Below are 26999 nucleotides of genomic sequence, written 5' to 3' on the forward strand. Positions count from 1 at the left end.
CCTACTGTCTATGAGATCTAATTATTTAAGGTTATTTTCTTACCTTAGCCTTACAAACACTGTAGTCATTTCAAGCACACTCCTTTTGGGGCCTGTTCTGCCTATATGTTAGCACTTATCACTTTTCCTGCAAATGTGTATGCAGCCAATTCTAAGAAAACACAACCTGAGAACAGGATGTTAAATACATAAGATAGTCCTAAAGGAAATTTGAACAAGTTTGAACACACAAATTGTTACTTATTGTATTTTTTTCTCTCTAAAGCACTTTGTAGTCCTCATGTCCCTCTGTGATTGAAAAAAAAAACTAACATTAACCTTTCATTAAGTTGAATTGTGTGTCCAAATGAAAAGGTTAATTTGCTGTAGATCTTCAGTTGGCCCATGGGAACTAAACTGGCTGTGATTCAGCATTTGGACGGTATTGTCACCAACTGACAAGTTCAGACCCACCGTGGACTCTTCTTGGTGTTTTGGGGACTTTAAACACCTATATTATTTTCCGTTTATCGTTCCATACCCGCTCAACCCCACAATGAAGGAAAGTCCCAAACTGGCCCAGGTAACACCAAACCCCTGGTGTGAGGAGGAACTAAGGCTATGGGGTGTAAGTGGAAAGCATAATCTGATACAAGTGTGTTTTTGTAAGGTCTCTTGATTCTACATAGAGCAGGATCAGAAGGCTGATGCTAATGACATCAAATTCATAGCTAACAGAACATTGGGTAACACTTTATTTGGATGGTCCCTTTTGAACATTCTGTTGACTACAACTACTTGTCAACTAACTAGAGTATTAGACTCACTGTCTGCTTAATATCTGCTAACTCTTTATTGTGATGGTCCTCCAACAGACATTCTACTGACTATAAGTAACTTTGCAAGTACGTCAACTTATTGTGACCCTAACCCTATAGTCTACCAATACTCCACTAACACTCTAATAAGAGTTAGTAGACATGTAGGTGCAACGTTACTTATAGTCAACAGAATGTGTTAAAGGGACCATCAAAATAAAGTGAAACCGAACATTGTCTTTACGTTATCACAGTTCTTTTTCTCTCTCTCTAAAATAACCAATTCCTATTGTTCTAATGTTCTCTTTAGGTTCTATTTTGTAACCAAAAATTACTAGCTACAGCTTAGGCTATGCATCTTTAAGGGATCTGATCAAAATGGGGGTGCTTTCCAGATAAGATGCTGAGATAGCATGTGAAAGACAGTAATTTGCTGTTGTCATCGATATATGAGTCATAAATCAAATCTCTAATGTAAGAAAATGACCCTATCTTATCAGTTCTTATCAATCACTCACTAATGAGATCCCAATGTGAATGTGCTGAAATAGGCTACAGGAAGACAAGAGGTCGAGCCTGGCAGGTTTCCCGACAACAGCTGTGAGGGAGATCCCCGCCGGAGATCCAGCCCGCTTCCTACCAGGCACCAGGGTAAGCGAAAAAAGAGAAAAAGTATAGCTACGGCTAAAAGGAAAGCAAAACTGCACACCTGTTATCCAACAGCTCGCGACACATTCAGCTGCACTGATGAAAAAAAAAAAAATCAATAGCCAGACAATAGCCTACGTCAAAATAGCCTATGCCAAACACCGTCGTCGAACAATTAAACCGAAACCGATTCTATGAAACCTTTCACTTCATTCGACGCGTAAAAGTGATAACAATGTGCATAATAATGCTAAGTACAAAGTAGCTTACTAATAAATGTGCTACTATTTTTTTTTTATTTTAATTTTTTTATCTGAACTGCACAGACCTTCGGCAGAGCGCTTAATCGTTTCGCAAATGGGTAGTAATACAAACGATTCAGTTACAGCTGAAAGGGAAAACCCCAGTTCACTCACCCACCTACTTCCTAATTTGAGTGAATGAGAGAGGGAGACTCTGTGAATTCAGTTCAGATCATAGAGCCAGCGAGCAGCACAGCGCAGAGGTTATCATCATGACTGCAGCGCGTGATCAATAATAGCCTATAATAATAATAATAATGCACATGACATATTGTCATTGCCCTAAAATGGCATTCTTCTAATTGCATGTTAAATTAATTAGGATGTTTATTCAGGTTTATTTTTTTAACTGACCATTTAATAGACAACTTTGTGCATAAGCGAAGACTATGAATTTAAATGCTTCAGTGAGCTGTGCTAAAACATCTTGAGCAAAGCATGTAAGTATGTTGTTTAATCTGGACAGCAAGAGCTGATTGTCATCTCGGGACCGAGTCAAGTTAGTCATATTGACATAATGTTAATAAAAGGATTCGTCTAGGACCCATATTTCGCCTACCTGAGGACAATGACAATGAGCGGCAGTAACCACACTGTGCGATCTGTGCCACTGGATCTTACCAACAAAACCAGAGAGCGTGGGAGCTGCGCGCAACCGGGAGACCAAGGTCGCCCTAAACATACTCCAGAAAGACAGGTGAAACCGAAGCACAAGTTCAGCAATGGACACGGGATTCTTCCCCCTGAATCACGGGACAGTTGTGATGGATCAGTTTCGCAGACAACTCAAACAGATGATGGGGATGTCAGGGCAAACAGGACGCGTGAGGGTCCCACACAAACCCGACCTATAACCCCTAAGTGCAACACGCGTCCGATAAAGAAACGTCCTTTCCCTCCGGATGTGGATCATGATGCCAGTGGTCCAAGAAATATTCCACATAGCCCGGGTGCTAAAGAGTTGAAGGACTCTGCCGTGGGTCAAATACACACAGACGCACCGCTGAGATTCAACTCATTTCGGCGTCTCCCGAGCGTTGACCCTCAATTCGTAACACCATGTCGTAAGTTTACAATATGTTTATTTTGACTGATCTTTGATTATTATATTTTAAGCGCAAAACTTGGATGACTTTGTGCAATTCAGCTTGTTCATACTACTTGGTGTGTGTCATTGGTTTGTGTCATTTTGAAAGTATGTGCGTTCGGGTGGAACGAGTGCGTCCGCAATATGATTGCGCAGTCATGGTCAGTCCAGGCTCGAACCTTAGTCAACGCGAAACCATTGAGATAATCAGCAGGATGTTTGGTTGAGCTGTTTTCAAAACGTGTCAGTGGGTTAACACATGCAGGTGAAACCGAGGAGTATTATAATATATATATATATATATATATATATATATATATATATATATATATATATATATATATATATATATATATATATATATATATATATATATATATATTTTTTTTTTTTTTATGTTACCAAAATCGTAACATTATATCCACATAGGCATATTATTTATCAAAGTAAACATAGATATAATAAATTATAATAAAAATGCGTGAATTTGTCAATACAATGACCTGTCCCAGACCCTCCAAAAGTTTTTTTTTTTTTTTGTTGTTGATAAAAAGCTTGAGTGCTGTTATCTTATGTGTGATGTTGTATAGCCTAACTTCACAGCTCTGATTAAAATCTAGGTGGCCATATGATAATCCCTTTAGCTAATTTCTCATTAATTTAACTGAGAGTGTTACATCCTACCTTGTGTTACAACATTCCTTGGTCTCCCTATACAGATAATCTAACATACTAATAATAATCGACATAATTATGCTGAAAGCGTCACACATTGGTATGAATACATTCCTGTCACTGGTCTGTTTCTTGTTCTTGATAGTGTGCTATGCAGAACAATCTTATTTTGTCATAAAGATAATCTAAACCAAATGTATCCACACTGCATCTTTCCAAAATTGAGCTCAAGCATTAGCAACTTATTAGCAAACATCTCTTTTTACTTCTTCTTAGCTGGTAAAATGCAAGGACCTGGTAAAAAGGTTCATTTTTCATTATGACCAGGCCAACTTTTCAATTAACTCTTTTTAATTAGTGTTGATATGCATGGTTGTTTTGATTAATATTAATATTAATATTTTTTTCTTCTCTGTAGTTATAGCAGGCTATCCATTTTTGCAGTGGTCTCGGCATTACAGCCAACAGAAATCCATTGCTATTCCAGTTCCCACTCTTTCGCCTCCTCCGCCGCTGGAAAGCACAGAACGGCTGCTGGCAGATATTGCTGCGGCAACATGTCAGGATGAAGATGGTGACACGTGAGTCTTTCACCCTTTCATGAGGTCTCCTTTTGTGGTATGGTGTAGTCTAAGAATTGATTAAGCTTAAACAACATCACACAGGGCCATCATGCATTCCAACAGAGAATTTTCAACAGGTAAAGAAGTAGATCAGACCATATTTTATAGTTTGTACTGTATATTTAAATATGTCGCATTCATTGTTAAACTGCACATGGGTTTATTATTAGTATATATAGGTAATAATGAGTATCAGTGACATGTACTTTCTGTTTGCTTTTTTTGGAAATTCCAGGTTATCCTAGATATGTCACTCTGACTCTTGCTTAGTCATCCAGAACAAAACAAAAAGTCATAGATCCAGTGTGTTTAAAAATATATGTAGACGTGCCTTCTGTTTATGTTGAATCACAAGAGACAATATTTTAGTAGGGAGTCATTGTGACCCCTGTTACCCAGTACATTTCATCACCGTTGTTACAATTCCTGTTCAACAAGATCACTGAGCCCACCAACTTATTTAGTAGTGATCAACACCAAAGAAAGAGATTATCTTATTTTTTGTGAGAGAGAGAGAGAGAGAGAGAGAGAGAGAGAGAGAGAGAGAGAGAGAGAAAGGGAGACTGATTCAAGAGGAGGGTATGGCTTGTGGGTATGAGTAAGAGTATTTGAGAGAAACTGGTTTTCGATATTTCACGTGCTGCTGTTTCAGGGCTTGGTTTTATGAGTGTGGTAGGTCATAGGGATGCCAGAGATGAACATTCTGGCTCCCTCAGGCTTTGGCATGAACACAAATACATGTACATGTTACTGTAATATCTGAACCTTCACTCAGTATGAAAATATTATTTCTTATGTGAGTGAAACTTCTCCAAAAACGACACCTGGTGTCACGCAATATTGATATCAAGGTTTAGTCAGCAGCAGTTAAAAACATTGCTATGAGCATTTAATGCTTAGTAAGCAAATGAAGCCTATTCCCTTTTTGAGAAATATGATGATATATGGAGCACTGCGTATTTTTACTAACCAGATTTTATTTGACTCATCCCATAAAACCTATACCACTTAAAAGATAGTACACCCCACGAAATAAAATTCATCATTTACTCACCCTCATGTTGTTCCAAACCCAATGTATGGTCACATAAGGGAAATTTTATCATTGGTCCACAGTCTATTTTCAATAGTGTATTGATGTTTAAAGCACAGCACACACAGAAGTCACTTTAAAACAAAGCAGCTTTTAGTTGGTCAATAGGGTGAATCCGTTGAACCCATTGCGAAATCTGCATGGGGAAATATTTTGCCCTTACACAAAATTCCCAACTGCATACTGTAGATTCCTATTGAAATAAATGGATTTTGCCTATTAAAATGTGACTGCACCTTTAGACTTACATTCATCTTCAGAACACAAATTAAAATATTTTGACTGAGTGAGTTATGCTCTTTTCCATGTAGTTCCAATGAACAGGGACCTCAAGCTTTAAAATGGGCACAATAGTATCATAAAATCGGTTCATATGATTTGTTAGAGATATTCTAAAGCCATATTATGAGAAACAGACCAACATTTAATAAACTAAAAGTCCTTATTCACTGATAATCCGGCCTAGCTCCTTATGATGTATTAAAGGAATAGTTCACCCAAAAATTAAAATTATCCCATAATTTACTCACCCTTAAAGGTAGGCAATTTGTTTCATAAAACATTTTTCTATATTGGTTGAAACTCTCTTCACATCCTGAAAGCAATCAAGAATAGAAGTGGTCTAAATTTTAAACCATGTACATATATCTTCTGTGTAAGTCATTCGGTCCGAATGCAATGATACAATGTCCTACCTATCAACATATGCATTTCCATACCTCCGCACATCCTGCTCGCGCTGACATCACAGGTCATCACCGCATTGTAGACACAGTCACTGGGTGCCGTAAACAATCCGCAGTCATCTTACAGTTCCTTCTAAACCAAAACAACGAGCTTATGCTGTGTTCACGACGTGTCATAACTGTTATTTCAAGATGGCAACCCGTGACTTTCTACTGTTCAGACGAGCTGTTCACGTCCTCAGACTTGGATTTATGTGTTTCTATGTCAGCACTATCAACACTGACGTGAATCTGCAGCAGTCAGGTGGTAAATAAGAGCTCTGTAAGTTGTTAACGTTCATTATTATTGTAATGTTTTTTTGTTCATGTGCTTTGAGACATGAGGTAATTTAATGCTGTCCCTTGTTTCGTAACGCTCTGCAAACTCTGTTGTGTGCGTTCATGTGTTTTGAAGGAGGCGTGGCTTTTAAGACGCTCTGAAGGGAGGGTGGGATCTCATGCTTTCAAAGCTGGCTTGCTATTGCTAGACGCTCAAAAATTGCCAACCCTGACTTTAAGCCATCCTAGGTGTATATGACTTTCTTCTTTCAGCCAAACACAATCAGAGTTATACCAAATAACATCCTGGTTCTTCCCAGCTTTGTAATGTATTGAATAGTGCCCGAGTTTTTGAAGCTCCAACGTGTGTACAGCACTTGCCCCGAAGCCAGTGATTATAGTTTATAAAGTTTTAAAGGTGACATATTATGCCCCTTTTCACAAGATGTAATATAAATCTATGGTGTCCCCAGAATGTGTCTCTGAAATTTCAGCTCAAAATACCCCTCCGATCATTTATTATAGCGTGCCAAATTTGCCCCTTTTTGGGTGTGAGCAAAAATGCGCTGTTTTTGTGTGTGTTCCTTTAAATGCAAATGAGCTACTGCTCCCCGTCCCGTTCAGAAGAGGGCCGATCCTTTAAACGAGCTTCGGATACACTCTCAGAAAAAAAGCACAAAAGCTGTACAGTACAAAAGCTGTCACTGGGACAGTAGGGTTCTAATATGTACCATTTAGGTACTAATATGTACACGTTTGGTACCAATATGTACATGTTTGATACCAATATGTACATGTTTGGTACCAATATGTACCTTTGAGGGACTTAAATGCTCTCTTTAGGTACAAAGGTGTACCTTTTGAAAAGGTACTGCCACAGTGACAGCTTTTGTACCTTTTTTCTGAGAGTGTACAATAACAAAACACGCAAATAATCTCATTCATCCAAAATCTCAGAAATAAATAGTAGCGGAGAGACTCAGGAAGAGGTTGCAACTTTTGGACTGCACCTGTCCTGGACGTTTATGAATGATTAGTGGATACTGTATACATTTATGCAGTTGTTGTGGAATTACATTGATTCATCTCATCGAATTGCATGTCCCGTCATGTTTAACTTTTACACAAGATGACACGGTTCCCTGAGGTCTTTATAAGACAACTGTGACAATTTTTGGTTCTGTGCTTGTCTGTGCAGTCAACGACAGAACAGTTTGCATGCTTTGCTCGAACTTTTGCCATTGCGTTAGAACTGGTTACACTGTTGTCACTTGCAAAAACCAAATGGCGGCGCGTGGGTGGAAACGTGCAGATTAAGGGACGGTAATATTACAATAAGATTTCCTTCCTATGTCAGAAGGAGAGCGAAATCTGATTAACTTATTTTGTGACATGCTTGCATAGAAAGGCTTACCAAAACAAAGATACTGGGTTGTCACTTTTCACGTTTTCTGGGTTGGTAGATGCACCGGGGACCTGATTATAGCACTTAAACACGGAAAAAGTCAGATTTTCATGATATGTCCCCTTTAAATATGGATATTTCTCTCTCAAAAACCAATCACTGTGCTTCAGAAGGCCTTTATTAACCCCCTGGAGACAGATTACTTTTTATGATGAATGAATTTGCTTTTTGGAGCTTCAAAAACTTGTCCACTATTCAATGCCATTACAAACTGGGAAGAGCCAGGATATTTTTTAATATAACTCTGATTGTGTTTGGCTGAAAGAAGAAAGTCATATACATCTAAATTATGAGACCATTTTTGGGTGAACTAAATTGAATATCCCTTTAATGAGAGTGCATTGAAGAAGCAGTGATTCCAGATCAAGTCTTTTAATGAATCACTTAGTCCGATTCACAAAATCTGTCTGACTGGTTTAAAGGAACACTCCACCGTTTTTTGAAATAGGGCTTATTCACCTTATTTCCTACATTTAGATAGGTGGGCAAGTGCATTTTTGTCTCAGTGCATGCATTGCTTTAGTTTGACAGGGTCAGCGCTAGCTTAGCTTAGCATAATGAATGGAATCCTTTGTTGCCAGCTAGCATGTCCTGAGTAAAAGTGATATAAAAAACAAAAAAAAAACCACCTAATTACTTCTTGTGGCCTGTGTATTCACAACAAGTACAAATAGCGATGCAGATTAACACTAGGCGATTTCCTAGGCAGATATTGACTTGGGACTATATTAGGGGGAAGCACAGGCGAAGCACTGCTACTTGGGCGCAGAGATATCACGCCCAAGTAGCAGTGCTTCGCCTGTGCTTCCCCCTAATATAGTCCTTAATATATAAGTCAATATCTGCCTAGGAAATAGCCTAGTGTTAATTTGCATCACTATTTGTACTTGTTGTGAATACGCAGGCCACAAGAAGTAATTAGGTGGGTTTTTTTAATTTTTTATATCACTTTTACTCAGGACATGCTAGCTGGCAACAAAGGATTCCATTCATTATGCTAAGCTAAGCTAGCGCCGACCCTGTCAAACTAAAACAATGCATGCACTGAGACAAATGCACTGCATTTGCCCACCTATCTAAATGTAGTAAAGAAAGTGAATAAGCCCTATTTCAAAAAACGGTGGAGTGTTCCTTTAAAGCTACACTGTGTAATTTTTTAAGTTGATTCTTAACAAAAAACACTTTGTTCTTTCAAAATGATATGTGCTCATTAATGTGTAATTACTTCTACCAACTAATCAAGTATTATAGTAAGCGTAGAATCTGCCATTTAGAATACATACGAGCGAGTCGCTCGAATGGCGGCAGCCATGTTGCGCCTCCATCTTGAAAATAAAGAAAATCCTACACAGTGTAGCTTTAAGTCTCAAATAACACTGTTTCTGTTCTCAAAGTTCAAATCACTGACTTGCTCCCTAGAAAAATATCAGTGAATAACAACTTAAATTGATGTTTGTTTCTTTCATAAAGAAGATAGAGCGTCGTCCTGACATTCAAATAGTACAGCAATAGTGCATGCTAGCAACACCAGTGTCATGGGTTAGATTCCTAAGAAATGCATGATAAAATGTAATGCAGCCCACAAGTCATATGTATCACATTTGTGGTGCTTTTGCTTGTCATTGTAATTTTATGGAAAAGAGTCACCAGAACAATTCTTCAGAATTTCACCTATTATCACCTATCACCTATTCCGCAGAACAAATACAATTCATGTGCAAGTTTAAAATAACATGTAAACGATGAGGTGAACTGTGAAGGTGATATATTTTCTCAATAGAATGTTGTTGATATTTTGTTTGGCTTTCTAATTGGTGAGATATTTTTAAACCACATTTCCTCCCTGAACTGAGATGTTGCTTACATTTTTAGCAAAGTTTTAGTTTCCAGTAGATCCCTATTTCCTGGTTTCTGTCTGTTGTTTGTATCCACATACTGTATGTCAATCATGCTATTAAATCAACTGCATTTACACAAACCGAAAAACAACAATCTCGATCTTTTTTTCTCACACACTGCCCTCCCCCTTATGTGTGCTCTGTCCTGGCTCTTGCGTCAAAGGGTGTCTCGTGCTCTCACCTTGTTTTCTTCTCAGTACTTCACAGACCCTCATTTTCGGGAAAGCCTGATGTGAGTGCGAGTCTGTTGTGTGACTGCGGTTTTTTCAGGTGTCTTTCTCTCTCGCTCTCTCTTTCATCTTTTTTTCACTGCTTTGTGTGTTTAAAATGAATGGGCTCAAAAACCCAAACATCCGCTCTTCACTTCCTCCTTTACCGCTTTTTCTCTGTTGCTTATCACTCTCTCTCTCCCCCCTTTCACTCTGTACTGTAAGCTTACATCCCTGTGTACGAATTTGTCCATTTCAACTCTTCATACCCACTTTCTCCTCCTTCCTCCTCTCTTGTAGTCTTCGAATTTGTATGAAGCACCATAAGATTACATGACAGGTCATGCATGCTTTAAAAATTCTTTCATTTATTCACCCTCATGTAGTTTCAAACCTGTATGACTTTCTTTATTCTATGGAACACAAAAGAAGATATTTTGAAAAATGTCCCTACAATGACGGTCAATGGGGTCCAATGTATATTTTTTTGGACCCCATTGACTTTCATATATGGACAAAAACACTCTTCATTTGTGTTTCACATAAGAAACAAAGTGACAGACTTGGATTGATGCGTATTTCTGTTTCACAAACAGTAATGTATGGTCTTAGTAATGCCAAAGTTTTCTTGGATTCGATTTGATGTGTTTGGCTCAGGCTGTTTATGTCTTGTCTCAGCCTCTGAGTTTGTTTGCTACTGCAGCAGCAGGCCTGTGTGCTACAGGGGATGTTAGAGGTTTGTGTTTCTGGGCTGTACAGGATGCCACACATGCGCCACTGCCCCGCCATGAGCCCTTCATCTCCTTCTGATGATGTTCAGGTTCCTACGTCAGTCTCAGCCTGGGCCTTATCTGGGGCTGCGGTCTAACTAACTCTCAGTCACTTCCAGGAACCCAGAGAGTTTCATCTGTCGAAAAGAAAGAGAGAGAGAAACTCAATTCTGACCTGCAGTATAAGTGACAGCAAAGCCAGTGATCATCACACATACAGATATGTGACAAAAAAAGGCCTAATTTACATACTAATGTTAACTAATTGGCCATCAAATGTGACAAGAACATAAGATAAATGGCCAATTAGTTAACATTAGTATGTACATTAAATATCTTTATGTACATTATTTCTATCCAAAACACAAAGTTGGCTTTTCTTTGTCAGCCACAAAATTAAATAATATATAAAGTATCTTTTTGCAGACAGATTTTAAGTCTACCTATTTTTTTTCTGTATGCACTGTATCCAACGCTATCTTACGACCAATTTGTACGAATTCGTACGAGTGAGTAAAAGGTGGCTAATTCGTACGAATTCGCACGACCTCACTTGTATGAATTCATACGATTTATCTAAACCCCAGTGATGGGTAGGTTTAGGGGTCAGGGGTAGGTCATTCGTACGAATTCACACGAATTGGGCAACTCGTAAAATATGTACGATTTAGTAAAAATCGTATGAATTCGTACGAATTAGCCACTTGGTAAAATTCGTACAAATTGCTGTGAGATCGGGTTGACTATATCAGTGTTACCAGCAGTTGCAAGGAACACACAATGAAGATGAAGATCAGGTATATCATCTTTAATCCACTCAGAAGGTAATACAAAACAAGGCAAGCAAACAAAACCAACCGTTATGCGGAAACATGACCAGACAATGGGTGAACAAACACAGCAACTTAAACAGGCAAACGAGGGCAATTAATGACACACAGCTGAACTGAAAAATAATCATATCTGTTACCATGACAACTAAAGAGTGGTGGGACAACTGAACAAAGGAAGACAGGAAACTGGTGAAAACAAACTAAAAGTCCATGATGGTGAAATTAAGAATAATCGTGACAATCAGGGATCTCAGCCTTTGCGTTTTCAGCCCAAGTACCCTTTGGTGAATACAGATGGAGGAGGGACTGTCTTTTAAATGTTGTATAAAATTGTGTTGTATTTAAGCCTGACCTGTAATAACAGTAATATACCATTTTAATGTATTTATTAATTTTATTATGAGGTTTAAATTGCATGTTAAAATATTCAATCCTTATTTTTTTACGTAATATTGCCGTGCTGGCTAATAATTATTATCCGTGCACATTGTTATTTTTTGTTAAATTCATGTGCCCTCGTAATCTTTAATCAAAATCTTGCAGCGATTTCTCATATCTTCTCTTATGATGTGTTTATTGGCATGAGGGGCGGGACAACCTGTCACTCACATGAGATCACAGCATTAGTAAACGTCAACCATCTAACGATCCAATCAATTCCCAAAGGACAAAATCAAGTCCCGCCCTACATTTTTTCTTGTTCGGGAAGCTGTTTCACTCTGATATACATCACAATAGGGAAGAAAAGACTATCACAACTTCCATTTCATGCTGACTTTAATCTCTTCACTGGTGATGTGTGCAGTTCCCCTCCAGTAACCTGTCACTCAGATTAGATCGCAGAAATTAGCAAACAACAATGAACCAATCAAATCCTGGTTGACAAAATCAAGTCCTGCCCTACAGTTTGTCTTGTTTGAGAAGCTTTTTTACTCAAATATAAGTCCCAATAGAGAAAGCGATTGCAATTTCCGTTCCATGACGACTTTAAAGACCCATGTATTATTGTACTATTACAACGCTTAGCCAGAGAGGCAGAGATTTGTTCATTTCGTGCTGCTTTACTAGCAGTTTTGATGCATAGAAAAAAAAAAAAAACGTCTGCCCCATATGCCTTGTGTGGCCTTTGCCATATGACACAGGCCAGTTTTACTTGTTCTGTGTAAACAACATACAGTTCTCAAACCTGATAAAGACTCCTTGATCCAAAACAGGGTCTTGTCACAAGGGCTGAACACATGGCCCTGATGGCAGAACTGAAAAAGCATGAGATTTCCTAAAGTAAGCTGACATTGAGCTCACTTACAGGAAAGGAGGCAAATAAAGAAAGAATTAAGCTACTAATAATCTCTTCTGCTTTCTTATCAAAAGCAAGGAACAGGCAGTTCAGGCGGGTCATAGCCTGAGTCAGGCCAGCTTGTATTCATTTTGACTAGATTGCTCTTCTCTTCCTCTTTTGATTTGATGCTTCATGGAGGAATTTGATTGTGTGGTGACTGTTGATCCAAACAGAAAATCTTCTTTGATCTTATGTTATATCACCAGTTCTTATACATGTTCTTATACACTTGATTTCCTTCTCTCTGTTTTATTTCCAAAATCTTGCCACCATGGAATAACCCACATGAGGCAATTGCAACAGCCAATTATAGGACAATATTTACATTTATCACTAGGAATATGAATCATCTCCATAATTCAAATCATTGGCTTTCCCACTGTCTGTGTTCCGGCTTGTTTCATCCCACAGTGACTCAATATACAAGTCAAAAGACAATATAAACAATGAGAGCCCCTGTTCTTCACTGTTCCCTTTTTTCTGTCCCTCTCTCACTTTTCCAGCTGTTGCAGTATGACTTCCCATCAGGGCCTATTAACATTCTTGAGTTCATAATGCAAGAAATGAACATTCTACATTGATGTCTGCATTGATAACAACCCTAAGTGTTAATCGTGCTAAAAAAGTGTTTTAAAATTATAATATCTTTTATCTTGATGACTTCTGTATGTTTGCAATGCTTCAGATATTTGTTTTATAATATGCAATATTCTGTGCCCATATATTTTGTTGCGCTCTGCACATAGTATTGATTCCACTGTTTTAATATTGTTTTGCATTTTATATATGATCAATTGTTATGCAAATTGTGCATGTTATACTCTTCAGATAAGTTGTGAATATATATCATGCTTGTGTTTCAAGTCAGTGCAAGGTTCTTCTTTGTAAATTTCTCAGGGTTTCATGGGAAGTTCTGCTAGAGGAGTCTGAAAAGCACAGAAAGCCCCTAATGCAACAGTAAATATAATGATAATTAGTATTCAAAACAGAAAGAACGGTGCCATTGTCCCTGAGGGCAGGAAGTGACTTCAAACCAAAGTAGCTGTTACTGGAAGCAGATTTAGAAGAAAAAAAAAATAATTAAAAAGATTTCATGAGAGTCCCTTTCTCTTTCTCACACACTGTTTTCTTCCTCTTCCCAAACTTTGACTTCTACACTCTCACCTCAGAGAGGCTTTCTGTGAAATGATAGAGAGATAAGCATTTCCCTGTACTCACCAACACTGGCTGCATTAAAAGCCACTGTGTACAAGATGAGTCATACACATGATTGTTTTTACAAACCTTTAGTCCACCAGGTGAAGTGTCATTTAGTCAACCTTTTGAACTCATTGGCTGACTTGTGCGGGCCATTAAAAAAGACAGTCAACCCTGTATTGTTACAAGAAATGCATCACAATACATTTTGATGGTACTAGTTTTGTTTGTGTGGTGTGGTTAAATGCTAATGAATTTACAGGATATGCATGCTGCTTTTGCTGTTATTTCTGTGTTTATGTAATTAATGCATGTGTGTATTATTTGCAGACCTCTTCACATTGCTGTGGTCAAGGAGAACATCCAACTGGTCAGCTGGCTTATTGAAATATTTCTACGGGCCCACAAAGACCTGGACATTTTCAATAACCTACGACAGGTAAGATGTATACAAACACAGCAAAAAAGGTAGCATTTTACAATAAGGTTTTATTTGTTAAAGGGATAGTTCACCCAAATCTTTCATCATTTACTCCCTCTTAAGTTGTATGAAAAACCTGTATGAATTTATTTCATCTGCTGAACAAAAAAGAAGATATTTTGAAGAATGTTGGTAACCAAACAGTTGATTTATATAGTGTTTTCTTCCACACTTTGGAAGTCATTGGGAAGTCAATATGGAAGTCATCAACTTTTTGGTTACCCGTATTCTTCACAATATCTTATTTTGTGTTCAGCAGAAGAAAGAAATTCATACAGGTATGAAACAACTTGATATGGCAGCTTGTTTCCGCCATGGAATAAAAAAAATCTCAGAATTGTGTGATATAAAGTCGCAATTGACCGTTCGCAAATACCCGCCCCTTTAGTTACTGTTGCTATGTCCGACAAGCGATGCTGCTCTCACGCTACACACCATGTTCTCACACAGTGAAATATACATTGCGGAGCAAAGAGGACACTGACAATGCGCTGACAGACAGGACAGACCAGGTTACTTTTGATATGAAACAAAGTCTCAACTTTCAAATTTGGTCATTTTTTTTAAAGAAATTTAAACAATAAATACCGTTTTGTGGCTCTTTAATGTGTCTGACAGATCGCTGTAGAGCCTCTTAAAGCTGCTTGTGAACTGATCATCTTTTCCTTCTAGTTCATTTATAGCATCAAATAAACATTAAAGAACATAAGAAGGAATGTTGTTTTAACCGCGGAAAACTTCGTTTTTCAAATTCAAATCCTCCAACGTTAATCTACTATCTCTCCTGACTGCTTTGTCGGACAAAAATGGCGGATTCGGCGGATTATGATTGGTCAGATCGCCTGTCAATCAAATTCCCTGCGAAGGGTCAATTGCGAGATATAAAGTCTGAATTTAGTGACAACTATCCCTTTAAATTATTCAAATTATTATATTATTATTAATACTAATATTAAATGCTTAATTAAAACACTTAAAAAAATCAATAAATCATATATTTTTAAAAACGTTTATTTTTCTTCTCAGTAACAATTGTTTTTGTTTGTTTTCCAGTTTCTGTTTATAAAAACAAGCAGCTTTGTCATAATTATAGCAGAAATACTGGAGGAAATATTGTAATTGTAAAATAAAATTGTATTGTTAGTTCATGATATTTAATAGCCTGACTACGTCAGACTTCGTACTTCCGCTCAATTTCAGTTCGCTTCTGTACTCAGTCTGAGATAGTGACCTTTCTCCCCGTTTTCCTCCGGCCTCAAAACAGCCGGCCAATCAACGAACAGAGGGCGGGCTGAGAGCCGTGACGTAGACGCTGATTGTACCGTGGATGCGTAGATTTACTTCACATAATCTGCAAAAGTCGTTCACAGCCATGTTCACTCCGGTATTTCGCTCGATGGTTTTGTTTTCGCATCATACATGTGTTTACAGTGGAAGTTAGATGCGGCTGAGCCTGCGCATAACACACGTCATAACCAAACGTTATGTGATTGGCTTACGGGTAACCAATGATTTTAAACTTCAGACAAGCGCCCACCCCGCGAGAAAGAAAACGCTTTCAATTATGCCCTTCCAGACTCTGTCTACGAAGCAAAGCGAAGTAGCAGAGTTTGGTATGACCAGGCTAGATATTTAATGCATTAACTAAAGTTAATGAATTGAACCTTATTGTAAAGTGTTATTACCTACATTGGCCTTTGCAGCAGGGTGTAAAAGAAAAGAAGGGAATCAATGTTAGTGATTGTTGGATTAAGAGGATTTAACAAACAACACCGGGCTAGTTAAACCTGAGTTCTTGTCCCTGTGGGGCTGTTGGTTAACTGTAAATTTCCACAATAGTGTTCTTAACTGTTACATGATACAGCTTAGGTTTAAACAGAAGAGGAAATTACTCCTAGGGCACTGTTGTTCTCAGGCCGTGCCACCGTACTGTTTGCGGTTATTTGAGCACCTTTAGTAGTCACTGGCCTGCCCACTTGTGTGCTCACCACATGGCCACCACAACACACTGTGTGCTTCGCTTCATCTTGCTCCCATGTGTCAGCAGCATTGTGAGTGCACAGACCTGTCAGACTGTTCCCAGGCTTTCACATCCTGCTCTTCTCCTTGGTTGCGTTAAGCCTTACTTCCACCACTGTCACTCAACCGCATTATCAATTACCGCCATTGCATGTCTAACCAGCCATCAAAAATTACCTCAAGTTCACATTTAGGTTTCACTTGACGTACATACGCACTCTTTCACACACACAAACACGAATGCTTGTATATTCACAGGCAGCCGGCAGTTACCAGAAGCTGCGTGTATGTCTTAGCCGCGGGCTGAAACTTGTTTCTGTCAGATTGTTGAGGTTAACATTTGTGTTATATCCTGTGTTCAATTCTTATTTCCCCAGAAATGTGAACTGCACATTAGCATGTCTTTGAAGCTTAGATGGAGTTTTGATTAACTTTTATTGCAGCATTTGAAGAAAATTACTGTTTTGGTTTCCAAATCCAAGATTAGTGAGGGAATACAATGATTAATGTGATGTTATAATGGCAGGTAGACACACAGCTGACTGGTACAATACAGAGGAAAGTGTTACTACAGCTATCATTATTACTACCACTAGAAATGGTACATGTTAGGATGTCTTTGGTTCAGCTCCACACGTTTGTAAATCTTGTCCTCCCACATGTCTGTCATGACCAACACTGACACTGACATTTTAAATGCACATGAGAAGAAGCATGCTGTGTGTGTGGGTGTGTGTGTGTGTGTGTGTATGTGCACATGACAAATGTGTTTTGCGTATTATCAGTCAAGCAAGACTGCAGCTGATGAGTTGTTTGCATGGCCTGTCAGTGAATTCAGTTTACTGGAGTATGTATGTTTTTATACTAGTATGAGTGTATGTGCAAACACAGTTAAAGCGGCTACTGTATGCATCTGAACTTAAGTATCCTTATTCCGAGAAGTCACATGACCCCCCCCCCCCCCCCACACCCTGGGTTGTTTCTCAACATACCTTGTGTTGAGGTTTGAAGGGTATTAAAAGGGACTTTCCCTCTCTCTCTCTCTCTCTCTCTCTCTCTCTCTCTCTCTCTCTCTTGCACTCTTGTAACATGCTTATCTTTTTATCTTTTTTTTTACCCTGAATTATAAAACATTCCTGTCAGCTTTTACTACGAGTAAGAGACCTGGAGATATCTTCACAGAAAGACTAGCCCATAAGTTAACTATGCATATCTATATTAGCTTTCATTTCAAGCATAAAGCATATCATGAAATAGTGCCTGTTGACTTCCTTAATGCATGTTCCTGGTCTTATTGTGAATGATTCATTGGTGCTTGTTACTTAAAAAAAACTTCTATTTTTGATTTTTAAAGTTAAAACTTCCTCCTGTCAACTTGTGTCATTTAATGTTAATGTTAAAGTGCCCCTATTATGGTTTTTCGAATATTCCCTTTCATGCAGTGTGTAATATAGCTGTTTGTGAATGTAAACACTCTGCAAAGTTGTAAAGTCGAAAATGCACGATAAATAAAGTTATTGTCTACCAAAAGAAAGAATCGACTCTGAACCGCCTTAACGAGTTGTTTTTCATTCGAAACCTTCTGCTTTGCGGTTCTACGTCACTAGAAGATACATTTCCATAATGCCCCCTATGTTGCACGTTGTCTGCCCGGGTTATTTTACTGACGACTGTTTCTCACGGGAAATCTGGCGGGAGTTCAACACGGGATTCGCAAAATCGCTTGCTCTTGAAAGATCAGTTCTCAGTTTATTTGGACCAGCGTATTCCTCAGAATCACAACCTGTAAGTATAAATAACCACTGATGTATATATTTTCTTCGTGGTGTTCAAAATATGTAGTTTTGTGTTTTGCATTGTGTAGGTTTCCGGCTACCGAAAATTGTGTCTATTAATGCAGATTATCTGTCGTTCTTACTACTTTGAGTAAAGATAAAGGATGGAGCAAGATTTGTTTGACAATGTTACATCAGCCCTTTACGTTAGTGCTCGGCTAATGTACGCGCTGTTATTGATTCTGTTCCTGCATGTTCACCACAATAAATCTGAAATATACACATCGGTTTGTTGATGAACATACACTTGTTAATGCTAATGGTGAGGAATTACAGTTGCAACATCTAATAATGTACCTCAAATTGAGTAGCGTATCACTGAGAAACGTCCTGCTCAAGTTATCCTTGTGATGGGGGTTCAGGTTGAATAACTAGTTCTTCAAGCGTTTCATCATCGGATTCGTTCTCGGATTGATATGGTGAAATCGATTTCATTGTTACTGTCTTTAAAGTGTGTACAATCGCTGAGGACTGTGGAAGCCTCCGGTGCTGCTGACGTTCAGTTATGGTAATGGGCGTTTAGATTCCGACACGCGCTGTACGTGGTAGACCAATCACAACAGAGTACGTGGTAGACCAATCACAACCCATCTGGCCAATCAGAGCAGAGTAGGCTCGCGGAAAGGCGGGATTTAGAGAGGCTGATTCATCATCAATCGAGTCGTTTAAGAATCATTGAAAAATGTGGTGATGTGAAATGTATATTATGAGAAAATGTAACGTTTTTTTGACCTTTGATGCATGGAAACCTGTTGCAGTAGACCTCCAAAACAAAATTGGGGGCCTTTAAAATAGCATAATAGGGGCACTTTAAACAATAGCCGAATAGCTACCTTGCCCAGCTTGGTCACACTGCTCTGTTGATTGGTTTTAGAGGCATTTTGGGCACTTTTCAGATGGTCATGCTGGGGGACCAGATGGCCAACCAGTCTAAAACCAGCTGACCACAAACTTGGTCAGGCTGGGAGACCAGCTTAAACCACATAAGACAGGCAAAACATTTTATGCTGGTTTTTCAGTTATTTACATCTGGCTCTATTTTGCCATGTAATATTTATTTTGCATTAAATAATCTGCTTCACTTACGTCACATTATGGAATTAAAATGGGTTTCATTTCAAAAGTGTGACATGAATGTATAAAACAGCATTCATATCTTTGTTGCATGGATTGAGTGCACTGTTTATTTTTCCTTTCCTTTCTTGTCCTTGTGTGTTTTTGTTTCAGCCCAGTCATCAATGCTAAATCATGCAAGATTTAGTTTCAGTTCGCTAGAGTGTGTTTTTGGCTCATGCATGTGTCATGAGTCTTCCCTTCAATCACTTTCCTTATTCGTCCAACATTCCCCTTTTTTCTTTCTTTTTTTTTCCTGTTTACACACAGGAATGTGAGTCTAAGAACTCACTGCAGGGGAGAGGAAAGGGATTTTCCCTCTCTGATCTATCTCTTCCCTTCATCGCTCCCTTTGCTCGATCATTTCCGGCTCCTCCTTTCCCTTTCTCTGTCTCTCTCGTCCCTCCTTTTCTCCCCTCATGCTCTTCCAAGCACTCTCTGTAAACCTTTATTGGTGGTTTATTGGTCAGTTATTGCAGGTTCATTGGATGTAAAACGAGAAAGGTACTATTGCACTAAAACTTCTCTTCTCAATGTAATTTGACGTCCTTTCTTATACAATTTCCTGTTTCAGGGCTTGTCTAAAGAGGATGTGAGTGTGTTTTATCCATCACTTTTTCTAAATTAGATTTGTAGTGATTGATCTGGGCACAAAGAAAAACCCATCAAATTTTATGTGTGTGGTAACATTTCTTTTAGCACATACACACAAAACTCGAGTGTGTGATGCTTGGTGAGTCAGACAGGATTCAGGGAAATAGGAGAGTTGTTTTCATAGGAAGGGAGGGCCAAAGGCATTGTGACACCAGAGGAATTTCTGTCTTCATTCTCGCTGTACTTTTTTTTCTACTGTGCCTTACTGGAACATCCTTCCTCCAGTGACAAACCAGTCCCCCCCTCTGTGTGCTAGCAGAGAACCAACTTTACCTGCTAGCAAGCCTGAACTGATGCTAATCTTTAGTGGGTATCATTAAAAACCACAAACCTCTCTTTATCTTTTTCTCAATCTTCCTCTCTGTCAACAAAACACACACGATAGATTATTTGACTTACTATGCAGTTTTAGCTTCCTATATTAGCAGAAATGCTAACTTTCAATGGATATATGATTTTATTGTACGTCTGAATGCAAGATTGAACATTTACATTTTCAAGAACTGTCAAGTGACTAATGTAATGCTTTATTTTTGCTTCCTTACATGTATATGCTTACATTGAAGGAACTAGTGCTGTGTGTTGTCATCTTGACTCTCAGTTCTTGTCTGTAAGCCTTGACGTTTTTTTTTTTTCTTTCACTTTATCGTTTAACTGCTTTCAACAATGCTAGTTCTCAAGAATTTACCTCAGGTGAAGGAAACGAAAATAAAGTTCTCTGTGACTGGTTTGACCAAGATTACTTTTAAAGTTTCACTAATGTGTACACACCAAGCAGACACGCAAACTTTGGTGTGTTACAGTTATGTTGGTTAATTTATAGGTGAATTTTTTTTTATTAAATATTAAATAAGTGTTTGTTTTTCTATAAATGTATCACTCTACTTTAATCAGTTTATAGTACATAGGGCTGTAAACACCACCATAGACATTGCAATCAAATATGGCCAATCAAATCAAAGAAGGCGGGGTTTACTATTCACAGAAGCTGAGCACAAATTACAATCGTTTTGCAATAGAAATTCAATAGAAACGACTGACAGTAATATCCAGTGATGCAAAATATGAAAATATAAGCAATAATTTACGAGATTCATGCATTCCATAACTGAAGTGAAGAGAAACATTACAAATTTACTTTTAGCATATTTGCATACTATAAAGAGTGAATATGTGCATATTTAAACCAAAATATTATTCACAAATAGTTCAAATGGATTACTTTACAATCAATTTTTGTTCTTTTACTGCTTTACTTGTTCTTTGCTTTTCTTTATTTCCTTAAATCCCTTTAATGTTTACGCTCTTAATAGTGGTTTGTTTGTGTGTTAGATAAGTCACCGCATTGCTGTTTACAAAGGGGCGTTAGCCCAGTTTTATCTCATCAGATCTGTGGAACTGACCTTTAACCTGTTAGACAAGTTCCAGGTTAGCAGCTACAGTTACAGGAATCCACATCAGGATATGACTCAACCTATTAGTCCAAATAAACCTGAACATCTTATCAGACATCAGAGTAGTAGATTTTTTTGATACACACCTTACATATTAACATGCAATAAGAGTTATTGAGAGTTTTGATCATGTGGTCTAAATATAACTGGCCCTTAAATATACTGTGGATTTGATTAACTGAATCAGTAAACTCTCTTTCTTTCTCTCACTCTCTCAGACACCATTGCATTTGGCTGTAATCACCCATCAGCCTGTTGTGGTGGAAGCTTTGCTGGATGCAGGATCTGACCCTGGAGCTCTGGACCGTAATGGACAGACAGCGCTGCACTTGTGCTGTGAGCACAAAGATGTAGACTGCCTCTCTGTCATCCTCAGACACTACCCCCAAAACCCTTTGCCCCACCTGGAGATCAGGAACTATGAGGGTGAGTGCTGGACCTACATCTAGAATGGTATATTTATTGAATTACATACATATATTTTTTGTAGCATAGGGAAATGTACAGTAAAAAATAAGGTTAAGCTTCACGCCTTAAATCCACAGAGGTGGAGCTTGACTTGGTCAAGGTCCACCCATTTGGCTCTGCAGTGAGCACCAGTTGAATGGATGTGCTGCCTGACACTACAGCTCTCTTAACTATATGGTCCTGTTTAGTACAGCAATATAAGCAAATACATAACTGGAAATGAACATTTATCCTGTTTGTGTCATAATCCAACACTGGAAAATTATCTTAAGTAAAAATTATCTTCAGAAGGCCAAACTTTTTTTGCTATGTGCTGTGTTCTACTGGGGGGCAGACAGAAAAAGAGCTGCTTGTCATGGATTTTCACGCATGAATGTATGATTATGTTTTGGAAAATTTTTGCTCATCAGGAAGGAGGGAAGTATATCGCCATCTAGCTTTATTTGTGGATTCTGACACAATAATTCCCACTTGTAACCACTCATGTACTACTAAAGAAAACTGAAATTTAAGGATGCTGAGCTTAACCGTTAGTATTATTTTATCTTATTTTATTTTCAGAGTTTCAGAGTATTATCATTTGTCCTAAGCAGTACTTGCAGTTGATATTGGCTTCATTCATGTGTAAGAAATGTAAGATGAGACATTTCCTGTTGCTGTCTCGATTCAAAAAGTCCCTAGAAACACAGAGTTTTAGTGTTTTGTATGTGTATTGTTGTAACATGCCAAAACTCACTTCAGTGGGTCATTCAGATTACTACATGAATATTTTGTTGTTTAATTTAAGGTCTGACGCCCCTCCACCTGGCTGTGCAGAAAGGAGATAAAACATTGACAAGACTCACATTGGAGAGCGGAGCTGAAATCAACGCTGGGGTCAGTGAATTTGTTGTCATATCCACTACGCTATTATGCTTTCAAATGTGATACTATCCCTGCAGTATCGGTGCAGTTAGTTGTGTATTATGATCTCTATGGTTCAATTGTTTATTATGTCTCTTTTTCTCTTTTAACACAGGATAATAAAAGCGGTCGCAGTGCACTGATTCATGCTGTAGAAAATAACTCTATTGACATGGTCATCTTGCTGATCGAGGTGTGTGTGCATATCTTTTTTTCTGTTGAGTTTTTTTCACACTTCACATGTGATGTCAAATCCAATGAGTCAGCTATCCAGCCAGTCATTTTCTTGATCATCACTTTTGTCTGTTCCTTTCATTTTTATCTTGTACTTCTCTGTTGGTGAGCACAGGAAAGAACATGTATAACTATGAGGCTGAAATCTTTATCTATTAATCATTATTACTCAGTTTTTTGTTTGAGAGTGGATGAGAAGCAGTTATTAATGTTTTTTTCTGTTTGTTGTGTAATTCAGAGTGGGTGTGATGTGAATGCACAGTCTTATAGTGGGAACACAGCCTTACACAGCGCCTGTGGCAGAGGTCAGATAGAAATTGTCAGGGTCTTGCTGAAGAATGGAGCTGACAGTAGTCTTAAAAACAACCACAATGACACCGCCATCATGGTAGCAAAAAACAAAAAGGTAAGAACTGAAAGAATGGCAGTAGTGCATTTGAAAACATGTATTGTATATTTATTTTATTTTGCCTAGTTATGTATTTATTTACAAAATAAAGTGCTTTTTTCTATTTATCAACATCATATTTAGAAATAAATTAGAGAAAGTCTTTCATTAAAATAGTTCATAAAGTCAGTAGAATATATAGTACATGAACACTGCCAACAAGTGGCGATTCACAAAACTTTCATTGCTCAGTTGTATTGCATATTAACCATACACCTTAATTACCAGTCAGACGTGTCACCAAAGATACATTATTGTTGTACGAAGCCTCATGGAGACCATTTCTTCTAAGAAAAAAATAAACAAAATAACATTTCATATTACAACTAGTGATTTAATTTGTGATTTAAAATCTCAGAATTTAAAATCTATTCCTCATAATTAAAACATTATAAAGTCCCCCTGTAGTCAATAATTGTATCCATTAAAAATCATCTTTGATCACCATAATTACATATTTAAACTTTTTTTGTCCTGTGAAAAACAACAACAACTTCATGTCTTAAAATAGTTTGAATGTAACGCCCTTGCTTCATTTAGTATACGTGGATCCATTAGTTTGCTAATTAGCCTTTTGTTTGACTATGTTGTCAAACAGCTAATAATGTGTTGCTAATGTTACACAAACCATGTTCCCGTTGCCGTTCGCCATCTCAAGTCTGCCTTCTAAAAAACAGCATCCTTAGAAACCCTTTGAACAACTCAGAACATCAGTGGAGAAAGGCATATAGTTGATAATAACATCACAATATACATCAAATACCTAATTCACCTGCTATATTGCTAAATGTGCATGATTTTTCATATCAACAGAAAAATATACCGGGATAAACTGGCTTCTCTTGAGACTCCCCTGCTTCGCAGCAGTTAATGATATGCTAAAGCTCGCCTGGACATTGATGTGATTGGTTACAAGGTAGTTTGTGACGTCAGAAACACCAGCGATTTCAAAACCGCGTTTTTGAGACTGTCTTTAGATCACTGCAGTTTTAAGGAGAAAATACTTAGCAATGGTGTTGACTTATGACTTATGACTTTTGTCTTGAAGCATATTAAAAATGCCACATAGACATATAAACAACATTAAAAACATGATTATCATGTTGATGCTACATTAGCAAAGCCTTATTTCCTGTGTCAGGCTTCTCAAGATAAAGGTCCCTGAAATTTAAAAAACAACAACATTGGCCCCATAATCTATCCATGTGTGTCACCATAACTTCTGTAACTCATCTAAACAAGTATTTATGTGTTTTTGTCTTAAGGTGTCTGATGTGCTGCGTGGGAGGGGCACTCGCACATGCAACGGGAAAACGTTACCTAGTAATGGTAAGAGTCTCTCTCTCTGAAATTACAAGAGTGAAATGATCTCTAAACACCTCAAGTAGGCCGTTTAAAGGTTTCATTTTTTCCCCGTTTAGGCTCTCTGTCCCCTGGCAGCTCCAACCATTCTCCCCGGATGACTCCCACTTTTCAGCGCAGTACGTCGCATTCTCCTGTGACTCCAAATTTACCACGAAGTCAGTCAGCGGAGAGCATTTCAGAACGTCAATCACCGATGAACAGCAATGAAAAAACCCTTCTGCAAATGTTGCCTCGGACACACCATAATATAACAGTAGACAAAAGGGCAGGCTATGGAATGGCACTCCATCCTTTCCAATATCTGTCACCGTCTGGGTACGACCAAATTCAGCCGCCTGTCTCTCACATCCAGAGAAGGACTCTAATCGCTTCCCCTCTTTACTATCCCCCTAGTATTCAAAGACCTCCATATTACTCAGATACACAGATTATCTTACTCCCCAGTATCCCTGTGCCAATAGCATATGGCTCTCCCTCACAGGGTGCTGGTAACCAAACACGGCCATCCAGTCGCAGCAGTGACCAATCAGACATGTCTACTGTGAGTGTAAACAGTGAAGAAAGAGGTGTGAGTTGATAGCTGCTAGATATTTAAACAGCTGGCCCTCTTTAAGGGATAGTTCACCCAAAAATGAAAATCCTGTTTAGTAACTAAATGGCTTTGGTGACCATAGACTTCAATTAGTAAGGTTCCAGGGTGAGTAAATGATAATTTTTGGGTGAACTGATTCCTTTATAAGGGGTGTTTGAATATTATTTGTGGTTGGACAACATTCTGACTGATTTATAGCATGTATGTGTATCTAAACATTTTTCAAATCTTTTCAAAGGTTTATAAGTTGATGCTGATGTTATGACGTTTTGCTAAATCAATAACATAACTCTATATTTGTGTTACAAAGTGTTTTGCTATGTAATTGAAATGATTATGCTGATTTTGCCATGCATTTTAAAGAGCTATGATATTTATACTTCTATTGCAAGAAACTGATCTTTTCTTTTTTCCCGTTTTCATTTTCATTTTTTTTTTTTTTACTGTGGAGTACAGATTTTCCAGAATTAAGTTACCCTAATTCATATGACAGAAAATCTCTAATCGCATTCATGTTTACAAAAAAAATTGTAAAAAATTGTATTTCACACTGTGAGGCCCTCAAAAGGGTACACACATGACAGCCAATATCAACCAAGTAGAATGCATATAGAGGTCAGGATAGTTTTATCTACAATGAACATTGTCAACTATTGTCAAAGAAAGCATTTTGAGATTGAGATTTTTTGCAGTTATATTGTTTATGTGCCTGTTGATTACACCAAAATTGTTACTCGTGCCAATTTTATTTTTGTGCAAATCTTTGAATGGCAGCTTGAAATCTCTGTCTGAGGAAGTTATGTGACAAATTATGAGTTTTGACTCACTGGCTTAAAATGTATAATCTTGTAGAAAGCCACTGTGGAAAAAAAGGGTATCTGTGGTAACAGGAGAATTAAAACCATTGCCAGAATCTTAAGAAACTGTGATTAACATGATACAGACATGGGCTTTGACATGAATTTCAAAAAAGGTACTTAATGGTGATATTGCTGACAGTAATGTGTACATTTTGATTTCCATATTAATGTGTGAATATAAGTGCAGCAATATAAAGTAACCTAGTTTACTTTGAATAAAAAATACATATTTTTATACATATCTATGCATTTCATGGCAAATATTTGTATAATACAGTAGGCACATTTCTTCAAACATCAACAACAAATTCAATGCTTTTCTTTTTGTTATATTAAGTTCACTTTTCCCCTGCCTTTATATATTTTTTACTACTTTTCAAATTCTTTTTTATGCATTGATGTATTTATTTATTCACCTTTTGTCCAGACACAGGCTTTCAATCTTTCAATTTCATGTTTAACACTAATGATATAAGTATACTTCGTCAATATTTATTATTTATATTAATACTCATGTTAATGTGATAATTATTCATACATGACGAAATAATATCACCTAAATATTAAAAGTTATAAATATTTATAACTTAATAAGTTATAAATATTATAACTAAATATTTGGGAATGCTTGAT

General features: G+C 37.7%; 1 protein-coding gene across 1 annotated transcript; it reads left to right on the top strand.

The window, feature by feature from the left end:
* The first annotated feature begins 1883 nt into the window (after nucleotides 1-1883).
* bcl3 (BCL3 transcription coactivator) lies at nucleotides 1884-26665 on the top strand. Its single transcript, XM_081388761.1, has 9 exons — nucleotides 1884-2811; nucleotides 3928-4090; nucleotides 14271-14379; nucleotides 21715-21922; nucleotides 22752-22840; nucleotides 22983-23060; nucleotides 23340-23507; nucleotides 24815-24878; nucleotides 24971-26665. The coding sequence occupies exons 1-9, from the start codon at nucleotides 2316-2318 to the stop codon at nucleotides 25489-25491; spliced, it is 1896 nt and encodes a 631-aa protein (XP_081244887.1). The 5' UTR covers nucleotides 1884-2315; the 3' UTR covers nucleotides 25492-26665.
* The last annotated feature ends 334 nt before the right edge of the window (nucleotides 26666-26999 follow it).

This window comes from Scardinius erythrophthalmus (assembly GCF_964197995.2).
Source record: "Scardinius erythrophthalmus genome assembly, chromosome: 16".
Taxonomy (NCBI): domain Eukaryota; kingdom Metazoa; phylum Chordata; class Actinopteri; order Cypriniformes; family Leuciscidae; genus Scardinius; species Scardinius erythrophthalmus.